The sequence below is a fragment of the Emys orbicularis genome, chromosome 7, assembly GCF_028017835.1.
Source record: "Emys orbicularis isolate rEmyOrb1 chromosome 7, rEmyOrb1.hap1, whole genome shotgun sequence".
NCBI classification, from domain to species: Eukaryota; Metazoa; Chordata; order Testudines; family Emydidae; genus Emys; species Emys orbicularis.
The window spans coordinates 7,706,228-7,732,887 of NC_088689.1; the positions used below are offsets into that span (position 1 = coordinate 7,706,228).

The 26,660-nt window shown below is 46.6% G+C and overlaps 1 protein-coding gene across 1 annotated transcript in view; it reads right to left on the reverse strand.

The window, feature by feature from the left end:
* Positions 1 to 243: 243 nt before the first annotated feature.
* The window catches only part of SORCS1 (sortilin related VPS10 domain containing receptor 1), a gene marked incomplete at its 5' end in the record, with an annotated part of 424,998 nt that continues 398,581 nt past the window's right edge, over positions 244 to 26,660 (reverse strand). Inside the window, 5 exon segments of the mRNA XM_065407558.1 lie at positions 244 to 308; positions 4,746 to 4,906; positions 5,030 to 5,135; positions 8,442 to 8,541; positions 20,751 to 20,882. Of these exon segments, the coding sequence (XP_065263630.1) occupies positions 244 to 308; positions 4,746 to 4,906; positions 5,030 to 5,135; positions 8,442 to 8,541; positions 20,751 to 20,882 (564 nt within the window).

Below are 26,660 nucleotides of genomic sequence, written 5' to 3' on the forward strand. Positions count from 1 at the left end.
AAGTGAGCTGTGGGGGAGGGGAAGGGCTATGGGGGCAACAGGTGATTTCCTTTCCCCCTATTAAAATAGAGCACCTGTACACTGCAATTCCAACCACAGTCTGGGTATAATGTCCACATGCACAGGATTAAAGCTAAAAACCTTTTGTCGTCTGAAGAATTAAAAAGTCCAAATGCAGTGAGTTTTTCTTTTTTATATATATATATATCTATATCTATATACAGATGTACTGGTGTCCTTGGTTCAAACATTTACATAGGTAGGGATTTCTTTTGTGCTTTGAGTCTCAGCAGCTATGGAAATACTTCCTGTGGCAAAGAAAAACAAAACAAAAGCAATCGTTAGCTGAATAATAAAAGTGTTTCCGGAGAATGAAAGATTTTAAGGTGTCTCGCCCTTTGGTGTGAGGATTTAATTGGTCGAGCCTGACACATTCTTCCCAGAACTGTTCTCTTGCCACTTAGAAGGTTGAATGGAACGTCTTGTTCTTCTTTCTGACGAAGATGATTCACCCATGTCGAAGAAAAGAGATAGAGGGAAGGGAGGATGGGGGAAAACTGTGTTTCTACGAGATAATGTGTAACACTGACTCATGTACTGACATCTGCTGTGAAAAGGGGTCAGAGACTTGACAACCCATTGTATGATTTGCCTTTGCAAAAGAAGGGTTTGCTGCGACAAGTAGCTACTGTGCTTTGGGCTGTGGAGGCGTGAGTGGGACCCAACGCCCCCAGCCTTTGGAATTCCTAAACGTACAAGGCATGAATGTTAGTCTCCGCTTGCAGAGGGGAAAAAACTGCTTCGAAACAAACCCCACACTGATGAGAAACATCCCATTATGTCTATTGCTTTGTTTCCCCAAAAGAAAATGCCCTGAAAAAAAAATGCTGATTTCCAGAAAGACCTGGGGTTATCACACAGGACTAGTACGGGTGAAAATGAGATTCGCCACCCAAGCTCCCTGTAGAGACAGGTGCCTAAGAACGGGCTTCACAAAAGCCAGCACCCACTGAGCCTCCCAAGCTAGCCAATAGGAAATGCTGAGGAGAGGGATGTGACCTAAACCTGCGCATCTAATTCAAGGCCGAAGGCAGGCACCAATCTCAGCCATGAACCCTCTCCTGGAGTTAGGCGCCTATGGCCGATTAGTCCTTTTTCAAGGAAACCCAAGGAGGCGGTGCCCCCATAGGAGCTCTAGCCCATTGATTACAGGATGCAGGAGAGCCAGGTTCAGTTTCCCCCCTCTGCCTGACGTAGAGCAGGGGTCTCCCACCTCCCTGGAGAGCGCCTAACCCTCCGGCTATGGGGTATTCTGGGGCAAGGTGCTCTCAGTCTCTCCTGTCGGAGCTGTCTGGGGCTAGGGCATTGTGGTGGAAGACCCACTTTCAAATCCCTGCTACACATCTGGCCCGCGGGATGGGGGACGGGAGGAACTGAACATGGGTCACTCACGTGAGGGCTGCCCTAACCACTAGGTTAAACGTTATGGGGGAAGGGGTGCAACACCATCTCCTCCAGCCATTTTGTGTAGGTTTAGGCGTGCTCAGAGCACAGCTACCAGACTGGGCCTCAAAGGCAAGACAGGTGGGGGAACGCCATGTCTGTGAATCCTGCTGGGGCTGAGGAGTGTTAGGCCCTGAGCTGCTGGACAGTTGTCAGGCCTTTGTGCATGCCTGGCCACTGAGAATTAGTTGCCTGAGAGACTTTTAATGGCAGAAACCGAGGTGCTTAAGGACTTTAGGAGCCCACAGTGTTAGGCAGCAGTTGGTTGTAGTGGTTTTGTGAATGCCAGTGGCAGCTAAAGTGGCACTTGTGTGGCCATTGTTGCCTTCCCAGAATACCAGATATTCCACTACTTCACAATGTGCGCTCTTCAAAATGGCATCCCCCGTCCAATACCGGTTAAAACCAAGTCCGGTTTTATCTCCATACCGGGGGGAACAAACCAAGAAGAGGACAGTCTGGTTTAAAACCAGACAAAGTGCCTGCCTATACCTAAGTCTCCCTTGTGAATCCCACCCGATGAATCGTTGTGCTTTATGGTCCCCTCACACACAACTCAAGATCTATTCCTGTCACCAGCGAGCTCCAATCTGGCTTGCTTGTTCTTCTCGCTGGCAGGATTTTAGGGTATGTCTCCATTGCAGCTGGGAGGGGAGCGTCCCAGCTGGGCAGACAGCCTTGCTTTTGCTCTGCTCCAGCTAGCACATTAAAAATAGCCGCGCGGCTATTGTGCCACTGGAAATGGCCCAGACTAGCTTAGGGTGATCAGACGTCCCAATTTTATCGGGACTGTCCCGATATTTACTTGTTTGTCCCGAACATCGGTTGGGACGTGAATTGTCCCGATAATTTGCCCTCCGGCGCACAGGCGGAGGGGGCTCATGCACCCCCCCACCCCAACTCCACCCCGCCCCCGCCCCAACTCCACCCCTCCCTCCCCCATTGGATCCCTCCCCAAATCCCCACCCTGGCCCCGCCTCTTCCCCAAGCACGCCGCGTTCCTCCTCCTCCCCCCTCCCTCCCAGGCTTGTGCTAATCAGCTGTATGGTGTCGCAAGCGCTGGAGGGAGGGGGGAGAAGCAGGACGTGGCAGCCAGCTCAGGGGAGGTGGAGGCAGAGTGAAGGTGAGCTGGTGGGGGGGGGCGGGGCAGGGCGTGGAGCTGCCGGTGGGAGCTAAGCCCCCACCAATTTTTCCTATGTTCCGGTAGCTCTTGGGTTTTTTGTTTTGTTGTTGCTCCGCCGGCACTCCCTCCCGCATCCCGATATTTCACGTCTCTCATCTGGTCACCCTAGACTAGCTGCTCGCATCCAAGCCCACCTCATCCCTTGGGTTTGAGCTTGAGCTGCTGCCTGTGTCACGGTGACCACACTGCTATTTGTTAGCTCGAGCAGTCTGTCTACCTGGGCTGGGAGGCACACCTCCTGGTTGGGAGCATAGACATAACCAGAGGGGCTTATTGGGTTGTTTCTTTATGATAATGTATTAATCCTTCCCCTTCTGCAACCCCATTGACCTCCACAGGGTTCCACAAAGTCTCAGTCAGGGCAATATTTAAAATGCATCTGTGGTGCATTAGTTATACAGCAGCCAGCAGCACACGATGGACCTGGGAAAGTACCACGGCAAAATTCTGGCTCATGTAAGAGACACAAGCTGCTCTAGCTAGACCAAGTAACTCTGCATGGCTACATTCCCAGCTGCTCCCCAGCACACCTGGAGAGGAAACGCATAGGTGGCCTGTTGCTGCCTGTCATCTTCCTTGATCCTGAGGGGTAAAACTGGCCCCCAGCACAAGACAGAGCAGCCTAGGGGCTGCCCTGAATTGAGTCAGCTCCCAGGTCACTCCACTGGCCAGAATCACATTCCCTCTCCCCTTAATCGCTGTGGGGTGCCCCCTATGTGAGGCCGCCTCCAAATAAAGGTTCCCATTCACTAGGGGAATCCTCAGTTGGTGCCTCAGATCAGTTTTAAATTCCCTTTTGCCCACTGGAGCAGCGCGAAGCAGGTCCGTGCTCTGTTAAAACATAACTCGTCTGTGCTCAAGGCGACACATCCAGCTACAAATGGATGCTCCCCTAAAACTGGGGCCCATTCTCTAGCCCTTAGTCTCAAGAGTCATTCTTAGTCATGCAAGGCGTCTCAGGGACCTCAGAGGGTCCACTCCTAAGGCCAAGGATTGCAGGAGTGTCGCTTTACAAGCCACATATAACAATGCTCAGAATATCTGTAGACACCTGCTTCAGCAGAAACTGTCAACCTCACCCGATCAGCTAAGGGAAGAGTTCAATTTAAATTCTTCCCACATTCATCTAGGCCCCCAGTTCAGCAAAGTACTTAAACATGGCCCTATGTCCTTTTGTCCTCAGTGAAACTTCAGCACATAAGCTAAGCACTTGCACAAGTACTTTGCTGAATGGGAATGGATTTGAGCACATTCTGAGGCCTGGCCATAAATCTTTCCCTTAATGTTGTGAAACAAAGGGGGTATTTTCTATAGGTGCCGATTTTGAGTCTTATTCTTATATCCCATTACACCGGTGCTACTGCATTGAAGTTAATAGGGATTTCACCAGAGTAACTGAGAGATGGATAGTCCTCCTGTGTTTATTATGGTTCTAACTAAAGCCTGTTTGTACATTCCCAACATCACCAGTCAACAATCACTGCTGTTTATTCCCCCTCTGAGAGAAGTCTGCTTGAAGGCGAACCCTGCTGTCCAATACTGAGATCCATATTTTGCTCTGCTCCCCAAGAGGCCGGCTGTGGTGATTTCACGGTTTGCCCGACCATACGGAGTAGCTCATGTGCGTGGCACCAAACACATCATTTCAGGCTGAGCTTTTAAGCTGTACTTACCGAGTCGCACTCCTGCCCCCGTGTACTGGAAAAAGGGGACCTCCTTTTATGCGTTCAATCTAGTGCTTACCCCAAAATTACATAGGTGCCAGAAACGCGATGACATTTGTCTGACAGCACATGTTAGCAATGACATGATTACAGAGTTTTTCGGGAGGAGAGAGGACTACACAGAAAACTACATGGGCAAAGTTTCAGGTTGTTAAATTTCTTTTTCATCATAGGGAGGTGGAGGGGAGGAGGAGTTAGCTTGGTGGCTTTGAGAGATGTTAACACAGCAGTAGAGGGGGGGAGTGCTCTGGGAAGGGTGGTGGGAAGGTTCAGAATAAGTCTAGCCAATTAGAACTCAGAATCTAACCAGCTGTTGGCTGCTGGAAGTTATTTACCTATGGGCCGGGTATCCAACTTCTCATCTACTAGTTGCTCAGGGCTCATCAGTTCACTTTGAGGGACATTAGGCATGCTTTCCCTTTGACTGACTGGACTGACCATCTCTTGATCTTTCTCATTCTGCATCTGTGCATAAACATTAATGCCCGGAATCTTCCTAAAACATTAACAGAAACCATCATTGCTGTGTACGCTATGGATCACGTCACGTCGTACTTGTTAGACCTGAGTCCGTAGACGACAAGGGGGGGAGGGGAGGAAAGGAGGGGGGAGGTCGTACCTTTTGAACTTGTAAATTACAAAAACGGCTAATCCCACAAACACCACAGATAGCAGCATCAGCATGGCCGAACCACTGTGACTGGGCGTGAGGTCCACCAGGGGAACTACAAGAGAGGAGATCTTTAGAATAGCCACACAGCATGGACTGGAAATAATGCTCTAAACAGATACTGTGCGTCCACCACCCCAGCCATGTACCTTTGTAGTGATATCTGTCTAACCATCGCTCCATGGTCTCTCCAGGGCATATCCCCATCAGGTGTAAGGATCACCTCCAAGAGGCAATCAGTTGTTGGAAGTGTAGCTATTCCTATGGCTTCCTAAAGAGCAGAGGCTCTCAAACTTTTGTTACTGGTGACTCCTTTCACACAGCAAGTCTCTGAGTGCGACCCCCTTTATACATTAAAAACACGTTTTTATATATTTAACACCATTATAAATGCTGGAGGCAAAGCGGGGTTTGGGGTGGAGGTTGACAGCTTGCGACCCCCCCATGTAATAACCTCGCAACCCCCGAGGGGTTCCAACCCCCAGTTTGAGAACCCCCTGCTATAGAGTTCTGGTCAGCCTTGACATACAGATCCATGCGAGTAGGCCGCTGATTTGTATTGGACACCGGAGTGGTTGGAGAGGGAAGTGCCAGCTGTATTCTATAGGAGTAAAATAAAATATTTGCAGCCAAAATAATGTGTTGATCTGGTGCTATGTGCTCAGTTGTATTCATTATCTGGATGGATCCTGGCTTTCCCACTCTGACTCTGTGATGGTGGTCATTCCTTCCACACCCTATGCTCTAAGAAGGGTGGTGGGAGTGATGTAGGACACCTTTCCCCATTCCTAACCTCTGCCTGCCTCCCTTTCCCCCTTTTAATGGCACTCTCCTCTCCCTTCTCTCTCTCTCTCCACCTTCTACCATCTCCCATCCGGTGAGTTTTCCATGGGATGGAAGCATATAGGTACAAGAAAATAAGGGTGCATACTCTCAGTGCCTCTCCCTCAAGCCTCAGGCAACTCTTGATAACACCCCTTACATGATGTGTGTGTAAGACAACACACAGCATCCTGACGCTGATGTGATGGCTACCCCGAGAATAAATGACAAATTACACCAAATCAGAGCGACGGACACACGCAGTCACTCATACATGCACACACAAAACAGAGGCACATGTGCATAGGTGGGCACGCACAGACACAGAGTCGTGCAGACACGCAATCACATGCACACTGTTACGTAAATAAAGCAGTCACACTGTAGTCAGACCAGACACACAACATACACAAATGATTACATACAACAGCTACAGAAAGTCGTGTGCTCATTTGCATCCAGCAGACACATACACAATAAGCACGACAAACACATGTGCGGCAGTTGCTCAAACACACACAACCACGCTAGCGCATGCTTATGCACATACTCTGAAACACAACACACACACACACACACACAGCCAGATAAAATACAGAGAAATCTCTGTTTCGGCTGCTATCTAAATAAGGCAAAGTGAAACATTCCGCTTTGAAGTTCTGGCTTCAAGAAAATCACTCTCATGAAGGATAAGCATCATTATTAAATAATACTTAATTATAAATGCGTTTTGTCTTCTGAGCCTGTCTCATTCCTTTGTGGATCTGCAGCTCTGGGTGATGACAAAGTGACTCTCTGACTAGTTAAGTTCAGTGTCGCTCAACGTTCTTGTTATAATGCTGGGATTAGAGCCAGGTTACCAACAGCCCTTTTACTGCTGGGCACACAATATTGGTATATTTTACTTTGCCTCACAGGTGTGGGTTGTTTTGGCTGAGACGTAGGAATGAATGTGATGAATGGGCTGCAGCCTGTTGTCCAGAATCACCATAAATTAATCCTTCTCCTGGTTAGGCCTAAGCAACAGAGCCACGGGTGCAAAAATGCTGAGTCCTCCAGTGGTCATTATTCATCTGCATGAGGGAGCAATGTGTGGGCAAGGCAGAGCTGAACATTCAGGCAGAGTGAGTGTGGACAATACCACCGAGGCTCCAATACAAACACGAAGGAGCCGCTGTGTGGGCGTACACGTTCGCCACCAATCCAAAGCATCGTTACAGATGATTTAAAGTACTGCAGACGGGTGACTAGTATTACAGAGGACTAGCTGGTGTAGTTGGGGCTTTCACTTGTGGCGATCAGCCTTCAGACCTGGCTCAGGTCACAAGTGTGAATGATTTCGGTGGTACTGTCCTCATCTCATGGGCATCCACCCAAGTGACAAAAGCCCACCAGAATTGCTAGTATGCTATTGCTACAGTGCTGTATATATGCCTAGCGCCCTACTGATAGATCACGGCCCTACTCTAGGTGGGTTTTAAAGGTCTAAAACAAAATTAAAAACAGGTGGCAGCCTTAATTGCTTGACTGTTGCAAGAATAGTGCACGTTTGGATGGACGTCTATTGGGAAAGCTGTGTGGAGAGGATAGGTTTCCTGGGGCCTGCCAGTATGACACCTCCCTGGATCTCTTAGGTTTGAGGTTTTGAATCTGGTGCTAGATTCTCTGAATCAATTCCAGGCTTCCCACCCTTCTCTAACCAGGGCTGGCTCCAGGCACCAGCTTGCCAAGCAGGTGCTTGGGGTGGCCACCCTGGAGAGGGGCGGCACATCCAGCTGTTCGGCAGCAATTCGGCGGATGGTCCCTCACTCCTGCTCGGAGCGAAGGACCTCCTGCCGAATTGCCGCTGCAGATCGCGATCGCGGCTTTTTTTTTTTTTTTTTTGCGCCGCTTGGGGCGGCAAAAACCCTGCAGCCAGCCCTGTCTCTAACTCTGGCTTTTTCTGATCAACATCTCATCTGGCCACCAGAATTATTTCCCTGCTTCCTTTTCAACCCAGTCAGCATTGTCCATTTGCTGGTCCTGTCCATGTGCTGGATCAGAAAGAAGGCCCTGTATCAGTTTAAACGCAGCCTTTGTTGGTCTTTGGGAAATCCAGTTTCAGCCAAGATATGCAAGTCTCCCCAGTGGATGGTACCTCTCTGGAAGTGTTTATAACCGGAGTGATTCTCCTGAATCACCCCCACGCTGTTCTTAGTTCCTGGCAGAGCTGTGGCAACCTTCATCCCCCCCTGGAGTTGCATACAGTCCCTGGCGTACAGTGATGCATCAACCATTCATACACTTAATACAACATGGTCCCTGGAGATATTGCACTAGCTGTCACTAATCACTAATAAAACTTTGGGGTATGATGAATAAATGTAGGCTTGTGTGGCACTGTAATGTATGCCCCTTCACCGGAGTTCTGAATGCTTACTACAAATATAAAGTATTTCAAGTACGATGGCTGGTAGATCCCACGGTGCTGCTAGCAAGGAACTTACAATAGATTTTGCTACTCAACAATGGGCAAGACTTTGAGAGGGTGAACACTGACCTGCTGATAAATGAGCCGCATGGACCAGAACTCGAACCCCAGGCTTCAACTCAAACTGGACCAAGTTTTGGTTCAGTTTGTGGATCAATATTGCTGAAATCTGGAAGAAACGGGGGAAAAAAGGTTAGTAAATTGCATGTGGTCATGGCTATAGAGAAATCAGGGCCTTCTACAAAGCAGCGGTTTTACAGAGAAAAAGTATGTTCAATGTGCGAGTCAACAGAGATTTACTGTATCTTCTAAAGAAAAAAGGAACAGCAGATGGGTACAGCAGTCAGGACAGTACAGATATTTATGTGCTACTAGTAGATACTGAAACCAACTAGTTACATGAGTAACCTTACTCATAGAGGAAGTCCCATTGACATCAAAGAGACTGCTCACGTGAGTAATAGTACTCATGTACTTAAGTGTTTGCAGTACCAACCCCAGGATAGCAAATGAGTGCCCTGCAGTATCCGCACATGCAAAGCTAAAAAAAAGGAAAAGATAAAAATCAGTGGGTCAAATGTAATGGTCTATGCTATGCAGTAGGTCAAACTAGAGCTTCATGATAGTCCCTTTTAACTTCAGCATTTATGAATCAACCTGGAGATCCAGCAGATAAGGGTTCCTCGCAGAGAGCAGATGCTACCCATCCAGGATCAATGCCTGTAGAGCAGGGGAATCAGGCTTTGGTGTGAACTCTATTTGAAGATTGCTTTCCTGAACCACAGCAAGGCAGGTTTTCCTTTTCATGACGCTCTTGATGATGTACACAGTAACTGTTTTTCTAGAATATATTATTACTGTTTGTATTCCAGTAGTTCCTAAAGGCTCTCAACTGAGATCAGGGCCACATCGTGTTAGGCACTTTACATACCCATAATAAGTGATTAGACCCTGCCACAAAGAGTTTACTGTCTAAACAGACAGGGCAGAGAGGATGAAAGTATCGTACATGTAAATCAGGGGTAGGCAACCTATGGCATGCATGCCAAAGGTGGCATGCAAGCTGATTTTCAGTGGCACTCACACTGCCCGGGTCCTGGCCACCGGTCCAGGGGGCTCTGCATTTTAATTTAATTTTAAATGAAGCTTCTTAAACATTTTAAAAACCTTATTTACTTTACATACAACAATAGTTTAGTTATATATTAGAGACTTATAGAAAGAGACCTTCTAAAAACGTTAAAATGTATGACTGGCACGCGAAACCGTAAATTAGAGTGAATAAATGAAGACTCGGCACAACACTTCTGAAAGGTTGCCGACCCCTGATGTAAATGATGTATAGACTTTTGCAGCATATTCTGTTTGGATACTTACAGCCTCAGTTTCTCCAGATATTTCATCCATCCCATCAGTTCTCAGGGTAGTGAACAATTTTCCACTTTATTAACATGCACAAGATTAGTGGGGGATGGGGTGTTGTGGAGGAGAGGTGGTTGGAAAACTTGAAAATAACCCAACAGGACAGTGTTGGGTTTTTACAGCCAAGTGAAATTCAGGAAGGGCTATACACTTGTGCCCACTACTTAATCTAATTTGGTTTAAATAAATCTTTATTCCTTTTCAAAGATTAACAAAAAATTGTCAGGGAAACATACATGACCATCATTTTTAGACCATCTTTGTTGTGTTCCTGATTTTTCTCAAGTTAGGCTATTTTAGTAAAGCTACGGAGATGCGGTTAGGTGTTCTTTGACTTTCACTCATCATGGTCGGAGATTGATCTGTTTTGGGTTTTTTAACATTCTTAATGATTTTTGTCAATACTGCTGGATCCTGCATTTCATTTTGGCCACTGCTCACTTGAATCGGTGCCCTTGTTCCAATATATATTTGGCAACAGCTGACGATGGGCCTTTTATTTTTAAAAATCTATCTCATTTATGCTTTTTAAATCTGGTTAGTGGTACAAGAATGTGTCGTAAATATATTTCTCTCAAGAGGAAGAATAAATAACATTAGCTCGTCAAGATTCAGCTGCAGATGTTGTGGATGTGATTGAATTGCTTAGCTCCGAACAGCATGGTTAGAGAGGGGATGCACCCTGGTATGCGAATGGAGCACAAGCTACACCGGTCTTTAAGCACTCAAGTAAGCAAGCACTCAGAGGCTGGCAGCTACAAAGGACACCACATCCCCCAAAAAGGAGGGACAGATATTGATAGAAATGATCTAAAACCATGGGCATTAATGGCTATCTCATAGAGCTGGAAGGGACCTTGAAAGGTCATTGAGTCCAGTCCCCTACCTTCACAGCAGGACCAAGCATGGGCCCTGACAGATTTTTGCCCCAAATCGCCCCCTCAAGGATTGAACTCATAACCCTAGACTTAGGAGGCCAATGCTCAAACCACTGAGCTATCCCTCCCACTCTGTAACAGACATACCACCAGCCAATCTCCAACTAGCCCCAGGTGTGACCTAGTAGCCATCTTCATATCCTTGTAAGGTTGTTCTTTGTCCTTTGCAATTTTAGCCCAGGCCCTAGGCAGAGATTGACCATGGTGTAGTTTTCATGCAAGCGGCAGCAAATAGCATAACAGGCCTGTTATGTTATTTCTGGTGCAGAGTGGGAAGGGAAGTTGTGGAGGGGGGAATCGTGCAAGTCTCAGTCCAGCTATAGACACACGTAATGTGCAACTACTATGGCTGAGCAATGATGCCCCAAGACGGAGAATGTGGCTGCTGACTTGCTGGCAGGGAATGGTTTAGTCAGTGATATGGGCAGAGGATGGAGGAGGATCAGAACCTGGTACGGATCAGCTCAGGTATGAGAATGCCCCAGAGTGTTTGTTTGGCACAAGTACAGTCCAGAAGCATTAAAATCCCACTTGTCCTGCTGTGCACCCTGGATAACACTGAATTCCTGTATAAAAGCAGCCCTCTTCCTGCAGAACAGGCAAAGCGTGATGAGTCCAGGGCTGTTGTGAAAGCCTCACGGCACACAAGGGATGTGAGCCGCCAAGCACGGCCTCTTTTCCCGGACTTACAACCACAGTGATGATAACTGCTTCCATGGGCAGCTGGGGACAAATGAACCAGAGGTCACCCGAACAGAGGCTTTCTTAGCTAGACTTTTGATTTGTGGATCCTACAGGTGTAGGCTTTGATTCCTCAACCATTGCTGCCTGCCCTTGGTTTTGCTCTTGCCCATCCTGCAGTGCAGATCGGAGCTGGAGACTGCTAGAGCATTGCCTAGGGCAGCGTGATCTTACGGCACATCTTTGTTGTCCACCTTCCAAACACTGAGGGGGAAAGGGAACACAGAGACCTGGCGTCTGTCCCAAGGACATCCCTCTTTTTTGAAGCAGGCACGGCTCCGTTTTTGGTTTCAGTGCATGACAAGTTCACTGTACTCACTGAGGCAGCATGAAATCACATTGGGGGTCCTGTGTCCGGTGGAACAATGCTAGGGATGTGTTTTGCTGGAAAGGTAGGTGAGGCAACTTCAAAGCAACTGAGTCTAGTTCAGAGAGGCCTACCCTTTTCTGGCCAGTTTAACAAACATATTCTTATTAGGGGAAATGATAGGCCTAAAAAAATGTCCGTCTACATCCTTTGCCTTTAGGATACAGAACTAACTAAACTGAAGGTGAAGCTTCTCAGAATAACGAACTCCTAATAAATCTTCAGGAGTCTCCCCTCCGAAAATAATTAGCGTTCAGAATGCATTTGGGTTCTTAACTGCGCCTCATTGACTTTATTGCACGATGTGCAAAGATAATTCCGTAAAAGAAATCAGTCTTTCATCAAAGAACATAAAATGAATAATAATAAAAAGACAGGTGGTGAAAAAAGAGATTCCAATTTACCCACAGAAAAAAACAAAATTAATTTGGCTTCTCTTGGAGTTTCCTAGAGAGAGGACTGGGTGAGAACTCTGTGCAGCAGTAAACTGCACTACAAGACTCTAAAAGGGCGTGTTTCTACACATAGATCTAAACACTGGGTATCAAGAATTTGGAGTTACATCCTCAACTGGTGTAGACCGGCACTGCCCCTTTAATGTCAGTGGAGCTTAGGGTTCATGAGCTGAGGATCTGAACATTTACATAGATTTTGTGCAGGATTTGCAACTAGTACATAGCATGTGACATGTTCCGACTTTTTCAATTCACTGGATGAATCAGTAAACAACTAAAGAAAGAATTAAATATAAACGTGGGTGGGAAGGGATTTGGTTTAGTGCTTAGTAGAGTGGTGTGGGAGTTAAGACAACAGGGATCTGCTTTCAGCTCTGCTACAGACTCTCTGCAACTTGGGCTGGGTCACGTTGTGTTTCTGGACCTCACTTTCCCCATCACTGACATGAGCATAATCAGACGGGGCTAAATTATGTGGGGTGTTATGAGGCTTTGTAAATTGCTTTGAGATTCCTTAATGAACGATGTGATGTAAGTGCAAGGTATTATTAATATCAATTGCTGCCTTGACACAACAGAGATGGTCCCGAGGGATACTGTACTGTTGCACTGGGACAACGCAGGCCATCAGTGGTCCTAGGTGAACTTGAGAGGTCCTGAACACTAATACAACAGCTGAACCTCAGATGGAAAAATACACTAGGACAAGAGGCGAACTTGAGAATCATAGGATGTTCTTGACACAGGGGCAAAAGTTGAGCCTGGGATAAAGAGAGAGGCTGGTGTTCACAGGGGCAATAGGTGATCTTGAAAGACGTCTGGGCATTAGGGCCATAGGGTAAATTTGAGATTCATCTCTAGGGCACACAAATCACCTTTCACCCAGGCTGAAAAACAACTTGTCATCATTTTGCACAGACAAGTGACCCTGAAGAGAAGAGTGAAAAAAACCTCCACCTCTCTGCAACAGCAGCTGCTCAAGGAGCATAGAGGGATAAAGTCCTTTTACAGGCACTTCTGGGGCACTGCATGGCCATATATTTCAAAAAGTGAGTGCAAACATCTCTGAGTGTCCTCAGGGCTGCCAGCACAGATGTGTGTGCAAGCAAGTCCCTGACAGGCATCCGTGTAGACTGCAGTTAATGTGGATCTTTAATTCTGTGTGGGGGGGGGCTGATTTTCAGAGGTGCTTTCTGTTTGATTTGCCAATGCTCAGCGCTTCTGAAAATCAAGCCCTTGCTGCCTGGACACTGTCAGGATGAGCACATTTGGAATATGATTGATCTGTAAGAAGGTGAATATTGCAAATAACACCTGATATTTTGCTGAGAAATCTATTAGGAGGAGATGGAAAATTAGGAGGCAGATAAAGAATAGTCACAGATGGAAAAGGGCCCTCTGCCATGGAGATGAGGTAGAACTGGAAATGGATTAGCAGGAAGGAGCACAGGAAACACACACATGGTAAGAGCCAGCTGTCGGTACTCCTTCACTCTCCTTTGTTTCCCAAGTGGAGCATGCAGCATTGGCCAATGCCCTTTCATCCTCCTAATTCATTATTGCACATTGGCTGTTCTGTCATCCATCCCATCTTCCATCTCTCTAACTGTATGAGACCAGACATAGCTGCAACATGTTGATCCGGCTTGGCTGCTGATTGTAGGCTGGCATTGTCATTGTCAGTGATCCCATGTCACCTGCGGTGTTGACCTAAGTTCCCTTTAAGCTGCTCATTTGTGCAGCAGGCTATCAAGGGCAGCACAGGTGTGCAGGGGGGAGAGGCACCTCCCCTCCCCGCCCCAGAGCTGCTGCGGCTGGCGAGAAGCGCCCCAATCCCAGCACTGCTGCAGCCGTGGAGAGGCGCCATTCCCCCAGCCCCGACGTGGCTGGGGCCAGCGAGAAGCACCTCTCCCCCAGCCCCAGCTCCAGAGATGCCGTGGCTGCGAGACACGCCTCTCCCCCACCCCAGAGCTGCTGCGGCCAGTGAGAGGCGCCTCTCCCCCAGCCCTGGGCTGCTGCAGCGAGAGAGGGCTGGGGGGAGTCCTCTCTCCCTGCTGCAGCCCTGGGGCAGACTGCACCCCAAACCCCTCATCCCCAGCCCCACCCTAGAGCCCACATCGTCAGCCAGTGCCCTCACCCCCCCCACCCCTCTGCCCCAGCCCTGAGGCCCCTCCCACACTCCCAACCCCTCGGCCTCACCCCCGCGACACGTCACCTCCATAACAAAATTCATTCCGCACATGGATGTAAAAAATTAGGGGGAACATTGGTGGTGACTGGTGCTCATGTCCTTGAATATCTGTAACCAGCTCGCTACACGGGCTCATTTTAGATTCTGATTTTGTACCATAATTTGACGAGCTCTGCAGACCAAATGCAACTGGAGAAACAGGAGAGGTTTTGGCAAACACTAAAACCCTTGCTAGGTATGCAAACATCTCTCCAGCGCTGCCCAGTGCCCCTAAAACTTCTGCCCACAATTCACTTGACTAAGTACCAGTAATCATTCCTGTGTTTGACTCCAAGTCCCATGATAACACAATGTGGAGATAACCAAAACTGCAAAAAACCTTACCCATTCGGAGACCATCTACTGTAATAGGCCAGTATGCTGTGTGTGTCACTACCCTCTACTAAACCGAATCAGAACTGCTCACCAGTGTGTCTTACTTTTAATGGGACTTGTGCTCCTAAATTACTACACCCATCTGAAATAGTTAACTAGCGATTCTCCCTCAGCTCAAGTGCTTTTGAAGCAGGTCGGCCTGAATTTTACACCCGCCACCTCTATGACATATGTCCATGGTATGTGACATAATGACAAGCACGGCATGCTAAGAGTCCCAGGGCATTTTTTTTCCTTTTGTTGTGATTTGCAGGAGCAGTAGAGCCTTACTAGTGGTGGCCTGACAAATTGTAAATCAAGTAGCAATGCTCCGGGAGTGTAAATTATTCCTGCAGTTCATACTGGGTAAGCTGTCACCCAACACAATTGTAGAAGTAAGCCGAGTGTCAGTTGCCACGGAGAAGCAGCTGCATTTCAGTGGTGAATGAAGTGACCACATGTAAAGTGCTTTGGGGATCCTGCGGGATGAAAAAGTGTCAATTCTCAGAGTTACAATGCTGAAGGACACAATCCTGTACTGATTAGAGCTAGCAGAAATGGCCTAAATAACTTGAGATCCTTGAAAGCATCATTCATTGAGTATTAAGATTTTAATCTAGAGAACTACATATTGAGAAACAGACCCTAGCCCCATACAGGGCCCTTTTTTCAGCTGTCATGAGCAATGAGCAATTTAAAGAGAAATTCTCCTCCTCGGGGAATACAATGAATGCAGTTCATGTCGATAAATATAATCTGCAAAAACCTATGACAACCATGGTACTGTAGGTACAGAAAAAATCCAATGTCTGTCTGTGGGGTTCCAACAAGAACATAAGTGACAAATGCACCATTCTAAGGGGAAGCCGGAGAAGAGACATATTGTCTCTGTCAAGAATCATATGGTCCACAAGACCTCTCTCCTCCTAATGCCCTTTCCCTTCCTCCCCAGCAGCAATGTTATCTCAGCCTGCCCCTGTCCTTCCCATGTTCAAATCAGGCTGCTTTCTCCTCCTGCACACTACCTGGGCACCAGCAGCTGGACATTGAAAGAACAGGAGAGAGTTTTCTGCTCTGAGTTCCTGGGCTCAGTGGTCACCAGCAGCCAGGTGGTGCAGTTGCTACAACCTGCTGGATGCTGCAAGGGGAGGATTACAGGTGTGAGGCTTGGCAGGTGTGAATGTATGCTGTTTGCTTGTTGCATTTCATTAAGCTTAGACACTGCAATTGGCCTGGTCAGTTTCACTTTGTTTAGAATGAGCATCATTTTCCAGTTCCTTTGAACTGAGGGAAATGCTGTTCCTGAAGAGGAACATTTGTGTCTTGAACCCCACCCCTTTCTGGACTGTCTCTTTAGACTGCAAGCTCTTCGGGGCAGGGACTATCTCTCACTCTGTGTCTGTACAGCACCTAACACAATGGGACCCTGATCTTGACTGGAGCCTCTGGGTGCTAACATAACAACTGTCAATAAATGAATACGTTGAAATCCTCCCTTTAGAAACTCTTTTTATTAAATTATTCATGAAAACTTTTCTGTTTCCGTTCATTTTTGTAAATCCTTGTGTTTAAATCACAACATTTAAATTTGATCCTACATTACTTCAGAGTTCAGAGAGCTCCTTTGAAGAAATAAATAGAAGGTGCTGTCTCTCTCTCTCTCTCTCTCACACACACACACACACACACACACACACACACACACACACACACACACACACCAGGCTTTACAAGATTCACAGAATCGTAGATAGGTAGGACTGGAAGGGACCTGGTCATCCAGTCCAGTGCCCTGCCTTGACGCAGGACCAAGTACCATCCCTGACAAATGTTGTCTAATGATGAGAATTCCACGGCTTCCCTTGAAAGCCTATTCCAGTGCTTAACTAATCCTTCTCGTCAGAAACTTTTTTCCAAATATTGAACCTAAATCTCCCTTGCTGCAGATCCCTGTCCTCTTTATAACAGCCCCTAACCTATTTGAAGACTGTTATCAGGTCCCTCCTCGGTCTTCTTTTCTCAAGACTAAACATGCCCAGTTTTATTAGTCTCTCCACAGAGGTCAGTGTAGCCGATGATTTTAGTTTATTTTTTCTTTATTGTGTGAGGCTATGATTAACTAACATATTATGTCATATATAATCTCTGTATGCGAAATAGAGTTAAATTGTAGGATTATAGAAGTATAAGATTGATCAGTAGTTACGAGGGATAATTATGTATTAGGTATCTAAATAAGGATGACATGCAAGGCCTACAGGCTGAGACCTATAAGATTTTAGCTTAGCCATACTAGAACATATGTCAAGCATTTTTTAAGCCTAAGTAAGTGACCAAAGAATGACCCTATGCCACAAGATTACGGGAAAAGATGTACCAATGGGGGATACTGCTAATTTTTTGCAATAAGAATAATTTTCTGCTTACAAGATACCCAGTAGTCACATTTTTCAAACACATGCCCTAACCCCAAGGTGCACTATGGGCATAAATGCTAATGAGATGTAGTCAGAATCACATTATAAAAAGAGGGTGTCCAGATTAGGAAAATTGAGCTCCTGAGGGAAAACTCCAGCAGGAACCATCCCTCTACTGATGATCAATTGGGAAGGCAGCCATTAGAGGTTAAGAATATCATTAAGATGTGAGTATGACTATCTGTATAACTTGTGCATAGGTTTTATAGAATTTCTATATGCTTGGGTAATCATAACTTTAATTGTAACTTGAATAAAACTTGTAAAACAGACTAGACCTTGTACTTGTAAATGTCGGCGTGGTCACTATCCTTGGTCTTTATGTGTTTCTAGAGAGTCTAAATCTGAAATAAGTAGCAGAGGTGACTTTCACTCTGCTGAGCTTGGAACTGTAGCCACCGGAGCCGAACCCACGATGGTGTACTCCAACATTACAAAATTCACTTTAAAGAAGATAAAAGGCGACATCAGGTTTTCTAAACCTTTCATAATTTTTGTTGCTCTCCTCTGGACTCTCTCCAATTTCTCCACATCTTTCTTAAAGGCTGGCACCCAGAACTGGACACAGTACTCCAGCTGAGGCCTCACCGGGGCCAACTAGAGCACAACAGTCACCTCCCATGTCTTACACACAACAGTCCTTTAATACAACCCAGAATGATCATAGCCTTTTCAGCAACTGTGTCACATTGTTGCCTCATATTCAATTTGTAATCCACTATAACCCCCAGATCCTTTCCAGCAGTACTACCGTCTAGCCCAGGGGTCGGCAAGCGAGTCGATTTTTAATGGCACACTGCGGCTGCCGCTGGCTCCGCTCAGCCCGCCCACATCCTCTGCCCTTACTCCTGCACTCCCCACACATACCCAGCCCCCCCACACCCAATGCCCTGACTCTTGCACCCCCCACATCTCCACCCCCCACCCTGAGCACCAAATGGGAGCTCCTGCACCCCCCCCCCACATTCCCACCTGCACCCCTCACACCAAATGGGAGCTGCCCAGGTAAGTGCTCCACACCCAAACCTCCTGCCCCAACCCTGAGCCCCCTCCCTCATTCTAGCTCCTGGCCCTGAACCCCCAGCCCTGCACTCAGTGCACCCCCACCCTCAGCTCAGTGAAGAGAGAGAGGAAGAGAATGGGTCAGAACCAGGGAGAAGGTAGGTACCCACTCTATGTGGGCAGGGCCGGGACCCCAGACTGGCAGCGGGCTGAGCGGGGCCTGCAGCCGGGACCCTGGCTGGTAGGAGCCACCGGACGGAACCCCAGACCAGCAGCATTTTAATTTAATTTTAAATGAAGCTTCTTAAACATTTTGAAAACCTTGTTTACTTTACATACAACAGTAGTTTGGTTATAAAATATATAGACTTATAGAGAGAGACCTTCTAAAAAACGTTAAAATGTATTACCGGCACGCGAAACCTTAAATTAAAGTGAATAAATGAAGACTCGGCACACCACTTCTGAAAGGTTGCCGACCCCTGGCCTAGCCAGTTATCCCCCATTTTGTAGCTGTGCATTTGAGTTTTAAGTTCAGAAACCTCCTGTAAATGAAAAGCAGAAGGTCTGTAGTAGAAAGAGAACAAAGAATATAAAGTACTAAGGGCGTAAATTAGGCCATCATCAGTAAACATCAGCATAAAATGTTTAGAAATGAACTCAGGGACAATCCAAATGCTACCGCAGGGGGTTAGCTGCAGGTTGACCTAGTGCAGGCCCTCATAACAACCCGGGGCAGCGGAGGACCTGTGATTCTGTACAGTATTAGAGCAAGTCTCAGGAGCTCTGAATGCTGAGTGAGACATACTGAGCCTGCGTCAAACAGTTCCCACTGCAAACAATATCAATTGTATGACCAACTAGGGAAGGGGAGTTGTAGCTCCCCCCCCCCCCCCGCCCCCGCAAAACAAAATACATGTTTTATCAGCCAGGTGGGAAGCAGCGAAGATGCAGCTCCATAGGAAACAGTTGGCTATGAATTGGCAATAATTTCTATAACAGGAAAGGTTACAATTTGACCCCCACAGGATGACTAGCAGAGATGCTGCTGGAGTCCCACTGAAAGAGGTAGCTCTCCTCTCCCCTGAAAAGGCTTATGACAGCATGCCAATGTTTCCTTTCTTTATGACCGTGGAGATTTTGGGATTACCAGGGGAAAATATAGATATATACAATAATTTGCAGAATACAATAAGCAGCAGAGTGACAGAGGGGAGCTGGGTCAGCGGTAAATTAGATAGTCTATGCACTGCCTTCCTTTCCAATTTAGCGTGGAAAAGGGGAGGGTGGGGATTGCAGGGTAGTAAATCTCCTTCCCGGGTGTTTATTACTTGCACAGGGAGAAAATTACAGAGATGAGTAGTTTGTTAAGGAAGATGGCGGCTGAGCAAGGGTAAGCATGACAATGTAGGTGACCAGATAGTTTTGAGCCTGGGTAACAGGGTGTGGTTAACAGAGGTTTTTCAAAGCATTGCAAGAGACCGACACTGGTGGGAATAAGTTCCAGGCCACACTCGGTAAAGACCTCAAATTAACAGAAAGGGAGGGAAGAAATAAGGTTGATTTAGCTGCCAGGAGAAGAATTAGTTTATTCATTCCATGGAGTAGCCAGCAAATCCTGAGGGATGCTAGGCCCCGTTTGCCATCCAGGAGCTCAACAATGCTGGGGACTTGGCCCTAAGGCAGGGGATGAGGCACCTTCAAGTCCTGCTCAGGCCAGACTTGGCACCCGCTCCTGCGCAAACAGACACAGCGATGACACCTCGCAGACCAGCCACATTTCACATTTTAAATTAAAATCCACAGGAAGTTATGCCTCGGATTGGTTTTAACTTATTCTAGACCCACAGAGACGGAACATTCCACACGCTCAAATTCTCTGGCCTGTGTTACGCAGTACATGATCTGATGGTCCCTTCCAACCTTAAAAATCGATGCATCTATGAACTATCAAGTTCCACCAGCTGCTTCTGTTTCCCACTGCCTGGCTAGGTTCACTCCATGCCTCACCAGCTGTGCTCCTCCCAGGGCCGTTCTAACTCATGTCAGCAGGAACTGTTCTCTAGGGATCCTGGCCATGCCTGCGCCCATCCCCACCCACTTGGAATGCCATCTAGGAGGCGATGTGGATTTATGCCAACTTTACATCACTGGGGGATTCCCTGCTGCATGGGAGTCCCAAGCTGCAGCTTCATCTCCCCTTTAGGGCAAAGCAGCAAGGACTTAGCCTGGACCAAGACGATGGTTTTGATCCCAATGGAGCGAATGTAACTGCACCTTACTTATTTTTTCAGGCCTGCGTTGGAAATCTTTTCCCTGCTGCCCTTCCCACTGCCCACACGCACATTTCTGCAACGAACGGAAACAATACCTGTTCTAGGTCTTCTGCTGGTCTTTTGTTTTCTCCCGTGGCCTCTTGATACGGTAAAATGAAGAGCTCAGCGGATGTGGGCAAACCAGGCAGGACTGCGACCAGGATATGTTTGCTTGAAATACTTGTTGCCTGGTTATGTAGACAAACAGCGACAGGTGAATTGTAGTGATAGCCCGGAATGCCGAAGATTTGTGTGTTAAAGCACCGCAGTACATACATTCAGGTATCTGCCGGTGATGGTGAAAGTCAGCGGGGCCTATTGGCATTCTATTGTATTCTTGTTCTGTCTGAGCTTTAAACCATGCTCTTCAATATGGTACGCGAGCCCCCAAAGGCACTGATTATAACCAGACGTACTAAAGGCAGGTGCTGAGTAACTTTGCACACACTCTGCAGTTCTGACCCAGAGCACCTCCTACTGTGCCTGTCCTGGGTCAGCATGTTCTAGAGATGCTGAAATAATTGGAGCTTTGGTAATGAGGCAGAGTGCAAACAAACTCATTTTTCCTTATTGTTCCCTCCGGCGGGGTTGACTGTCTAGGTCTCCTGATGTGGGCGGGTGAGAAATGTAATCGTGCATTTATTATTGCAATCCCATTGGACACCATTATTTTCTCTCTCAACAACCAATGAGAGGTGTAAGGAAAAGCTGTAGTGCCTCATTTGGATCTCACACTGCTGTGAATCAGCAGCAACTCCACTAATGCCAGTGGATCAAAAACAGGCCCTTTAACTTGAGTCAGCAAATTGAATTACCTGCCCAGAGTAATTCATTATCCTCTGGATTTGTGGCTGTACATTGCCAAACAAGCTCAACCAAAGTGTAATGAAACAGCAGGGATCCATGTACATTTAATCAATATTGGCAATTCGATAAACACAGGTTGCTTTGGGAAGTAGGCCAGAGACCTTGCTTTGACATTGTGGGGTACATTTTCAGAAGGGCAACTTCCCTTCCTCTGACGCACGCTGTGCCCAAAAGTTAGTGCCTGCACTTTGATGCATGCAGTTGTCAGGGTAAGCCTGAGTATTTGCACCCCTACCTAGCTAATTGCGGTGGGTGTGCAGCAGGCAGTCACAGACACAAATACCCAGTTTGGCAGTCTCTGTACATGCTACGGGTACGATTTATGTGGGCAAAAAGGGGAAGGACGTAGGGTTTGCCATGCCGGATCAGACAATCGGGCTATGAAATCTGATTTCCTGCTTCTGGCAGTATCAACAACTGATGCTTGAAAGGAAGGTGGAAATAACCTATAGCGTACCTTTTTAGTTGCTCAGTAATGCACAGTGAGGGAGCATCAAGGGGATGGAGGGATGAAGGGAATTCCCTCCCAGTACTCAGAGGTGATACGTGCACATCCTGAAATATGATATGGGACTACCCTTCCTCTAAGCACAATGATTACCTTCAAAGATAGCCCTTAACTTTATTGTTTAGCGCCTGTAAAATACAGCTGTGTGTTTGCTCTGTCCTGACGGAATGTAGTGTTGGCTGGGGGCGGAGGGAGAGTCTTGAGGGGGGGCGTCACCTTGGAAAGTGGAGCTGGCCCAGGAGTGGGTGGGGTCTTTGAGCTGTCCCATGCCTTCCCATTGGAGCACGAATATTCCTTCTCACTAGAATATGGAGCCAGCCAGTGGGGGGATGCAGATTGGACAGTCCCATCTCACTGGAGCGTAGAGCCAGCAGGGGGATCAGGCTGTCTGGTCCAGCTGATGTACAGAGCCTGTCTTCAAGGCACTTATGAACACGTGGAAATTTCATAAAGTTCAGCTTCTGGGCCAGATTCATGAAAGGATGGGGCCTATTTTCTCCTTTGGATGCTTCCAAAGTCTTATCGGGTGAGACTTTTGCCATGTTGGGTTGAGATCTCATGAGATCATCACCTGTTTTAACCTTGAATCCACACAGCCCCAGGGATGGACACTTTTGTCTTGGACCTTCCTCAGTTATTATTTCACACTAGGGTTCAATCGCTGTTAACAATGCAACAGCTGTCGCATTGGTGCTGTCGCTGTTCAGAGAATGGGCTGGCAACCCGGGCTGCCAGTCTGAATTTCAGGCAGCTATGGGACAAGAAAAGGGCAGCTGCAGACAACTGAATTGTTTCCCCTACCTCCTGCTTATGTGGAATTATCCAGCGCACACATTTTAATTCTCGGCCAGTGGTCTGAATGAGCTCTCTCCTCCAAATGACCTCAAGAGCAGACTGTATTTGCATAGACACACCCACTTTATCTAAGTGATCACTACATACACCTTCTTTGCCAAACTGATCAATTTTGGTTGTTTTTGGTTAAAATTTACTTAAGTATTGGATGCAGGGCTAATGAAATTTTGTTATCTTTATTGAATGACTAAAGGACAGCAGAACTGTGCAATATGTGGCCTGATTGAGAGGGTCGCCCTAACTTGAACTTCACTCACTAAGCATGGGGTAATAATGCCACAGCCAAGTGTGTCAAGGAGGAGGGTTGCAGATTCCATTTAAACAGTATTAGCGTATTTCTACAAACCAAAAAATGTAGCAGCATGTCTCAGAGACCAAGTTAACTAACTGATTAGTTTATTCATTTTGCTGACCAATAGCCGTATAGATGTTCATGTTCAGGCTGGAGTCTGGGCTCTGGAACCCAAGTGAGAAGGGAGGGTTTCAGAGGCTGGGCTCCACCCCAAGTGGGAACATCTACACTGCCATGTTTAATCCTGTAGCGCAAGCCCTCCAGCATTTAAAGACAGAGCCGAGCAGACTCAACTGAGAGTCTCTGTTTTTTCTCAGTGATCACTAGAACTGAAATTGCCAATAAATTGGTCTAGGGGGCTGAGTCTAAGCCCTGGTGTGGGGCCAGTGTTTCAGTGAAAGAACACAGGGATGGCACAGCAGTGAGGCTCCGCACGACCCAGTGAAATCACTAAGAACTGGGCTAGGTAATGGAACCCTCAGCACACAGCATTGCCGCTAAAGGCAATGGCAGAATAGCAGCAGGAGTGGAAGCATTAACTGCCCCCCCCCTCCCCTGCCACATCCACCCACCCCATAGAATCCACCTGCACCTACAACTGGACTCTAAGGACTTTGCTGACCCCAGTCAACAAACAGTGAGTGTGGTGCAGTGAAGGGAGAGGGGACAGTCATATATTGGACTTTTACACTGCAAGGAGGGAAACAGGCAAAGGATTACTGCCCAACATAGAGGGTTTACTTATAGTTTGCATACTTTTGAGCCACTGGTGAGGTGTTTCCCCAAATTAATGCTGTTGCTTCTCCTCTCCTTAGATAAAACAGTTGTAACAGCTTGTTACAAACAGATTCAGTGCTTGCGAGTGGGGAAGTGTTGCCTCTTAGGCTACGTCTACACGGTGAGCTAGGGGTGTGATTTCCCTGCTCGTCTACACAGCTTGATGAGAGCTAGCACTAGTACACCTCTACCCTGATATAACACGACCCGATATAACACAAATTCGGATATAACGCGGTAAGGCAGTACTCCGGGCGGCGGGGCTGCACACTCCGGAGGATCAAAGCAAGTTCGATATAACGCAGTTTCACCTATAACGTGGTAAGATTTTTTAGCCCCCTGAGGACAGCGTTATATTGAGGTAGAGGTGTATATAGAGCAGCGTATGTGTACACGAGCAGGGGAAATCACACCCCTAGCTCATAGTGTAGATGTAGCCTTACAGGCACCCAGGGTGGGGTTTAGTTCAGTGGTTCTCAACCTGGGGTACGGGGCCAGTGGTACACAGAGGTCTTCCGGAGGGTACATCAACTCATCTACATATTTGCCTAGTTTTACAACAGGCTGCATAAAAAGCACTAGTGAAGTCAGCATAAATTAAAATGTCATACGGACAACGACTTGTTTATATTGCTCCATATGCAATACATTGTAATGCAAATATAATATTTATATCCCGAGTGATTTATTTTATCATTCCATGGTAAAAAATGAGAAAGTCAGCAATGTTTCAGTAATAGTGTGCTGTGACACTTCAGTATTTTTAAGTCTGATTTTGTAAGCAAGTCGTTTTTAAGTGAGGTGAAACTTGGGGTACGCAAGACAAATCAGACTCCTGAAAGGGAAGGTTCAGAGTAGTCTGGACAGGTTCAGAGCCACTGGTTTAGTTTTCCCAGACTTCTGGGTGGAGGCTCAAGATGGTTTCGTTTTGTAAATTTAAGGGCCGCCTTTCCAAGAAAATATTGACTCCAGCCTTGTGGCTGCCAACGGCCCCTGACAGAGGATTACATAACCTTAGCAGGTTTTTTACATTTCCAAACACTGGATTTTGTAGGCCACATTTAAAATAATCAAAACCCCGGAGCACAGCAGCTATCGGCAGTGCACAGAGCTCAACCTGTAGTGAGGACACTGCACCCAAAAGACTGTAGCTCAAAATCCCAAGAACATTAATTAGCGCTAAGATTCCAGATTTTTCTACCCACTCTCCACAGGGGCACTGGCTTGCAACACCTGCTTCCTGGAGGGAAAGATGAGGGGGAAGGGGGCAGAAGGGAGGGAACTGGAGTCCAAGTGATTTTCTGTTGCTGAGCTAAGGTAACCGGGCTGATTAATGATCCACACTACTAGGCATCAGCCATAGGGCAGCCTGCAGTGACCCTGCCGTCTTGCTACTGCTGGTATATGTTTTGCTGTAGGTAGGGTCGGTCACTTCTGGATAGAATGCTAGAGTGAAGCAACATACATTGGGAAATTTGGTGGGGGGGGGGGGAAGCTGATAATGTAGGACCCTCTCCCTGGCCAGGAAAACAATATGTTTTACAAGATTTGCTTTTAATGCTGAAAAAGAGAATCTGGGCAAAGGAAAAAAAAGGCGAGCTAGTCCCACGTTTAGTTTCATACATTGTAGAACTCCTATGAAGACAGGCCTTGTATCTAGAGCATCCGTTGATATGTGCATAATCACCCTAAGAGGCTTAGACAAGGACTATCAGTGCTCATGCTCCAGGGTATAAAGTGATCACCTGCAGTGAACAGGAAGGAATTTTCCCCATGTAATCTTTCAGATAATTAGCTAGATGCATTTTCACTTTCCTGTGCAGCATCAGGTACCAGATATTGCTGGAAGGGATGGGACTAATGGTCGAGGGACCAATGGTGTGAATGATCAAGATAAATAAAATTATATTGGGATAATCCCAAATTAGGAACATCATAATCCAACATAGAGAAAAGACCAGGAGCATTTAGTAGAGAATCAGAACATTTCTGCAGAATATTTACACTAGCATATGGAACTCTATAGTAAGGATATAATCATCTATTGACATTTCTAGGTTGGTATAAACATGTAAAACAAGGAGATCATTTTCTATTGAATTAGTTTGGTTTTTAAAGTAATTGTGTAGAACACTATTTAATTTCTATAGCCCACTCTTGGTTTTATCCCTAAATTCTATAGGACTTTTCCATCAAGGTTTTTTTAAGTGTGTCATACAACCATGTGATCGGCTGTCAAAGCGTTCCTTCTTTTCAAGTCAACACTGATACAAACAAAAACCCTAGCGGTATTGTATCACTCTGGTTGTGATAAGTAGCCTTGACATCCCAGGTTTATAATCTATTTTTAGTGAATTGATTTTGTTTTATTGCATTGTTGATGTTGTGAAAACCAATTTAGAAGCTGAATGGACCATCAGATACTTGATATAGACACACAAAGGTCTAAAGGTTACAAACCAAAGCTCATAGGAAGATTATTTCTTCCTCCTCCTCCTCCATGTTTTGATGAGGTTAGAAGAAGAAATTGCATTGCGTGTTGTTCATTGAAAATAACTTTAAAGATAAAAGCAAGACGGGGACAGATTTTTAGAAATACAGCCCCCAGAATGGACTTTCACAATTGGTGTGTGCCTTCAGCAAGACAGTCTGATCATTTGTAGCACC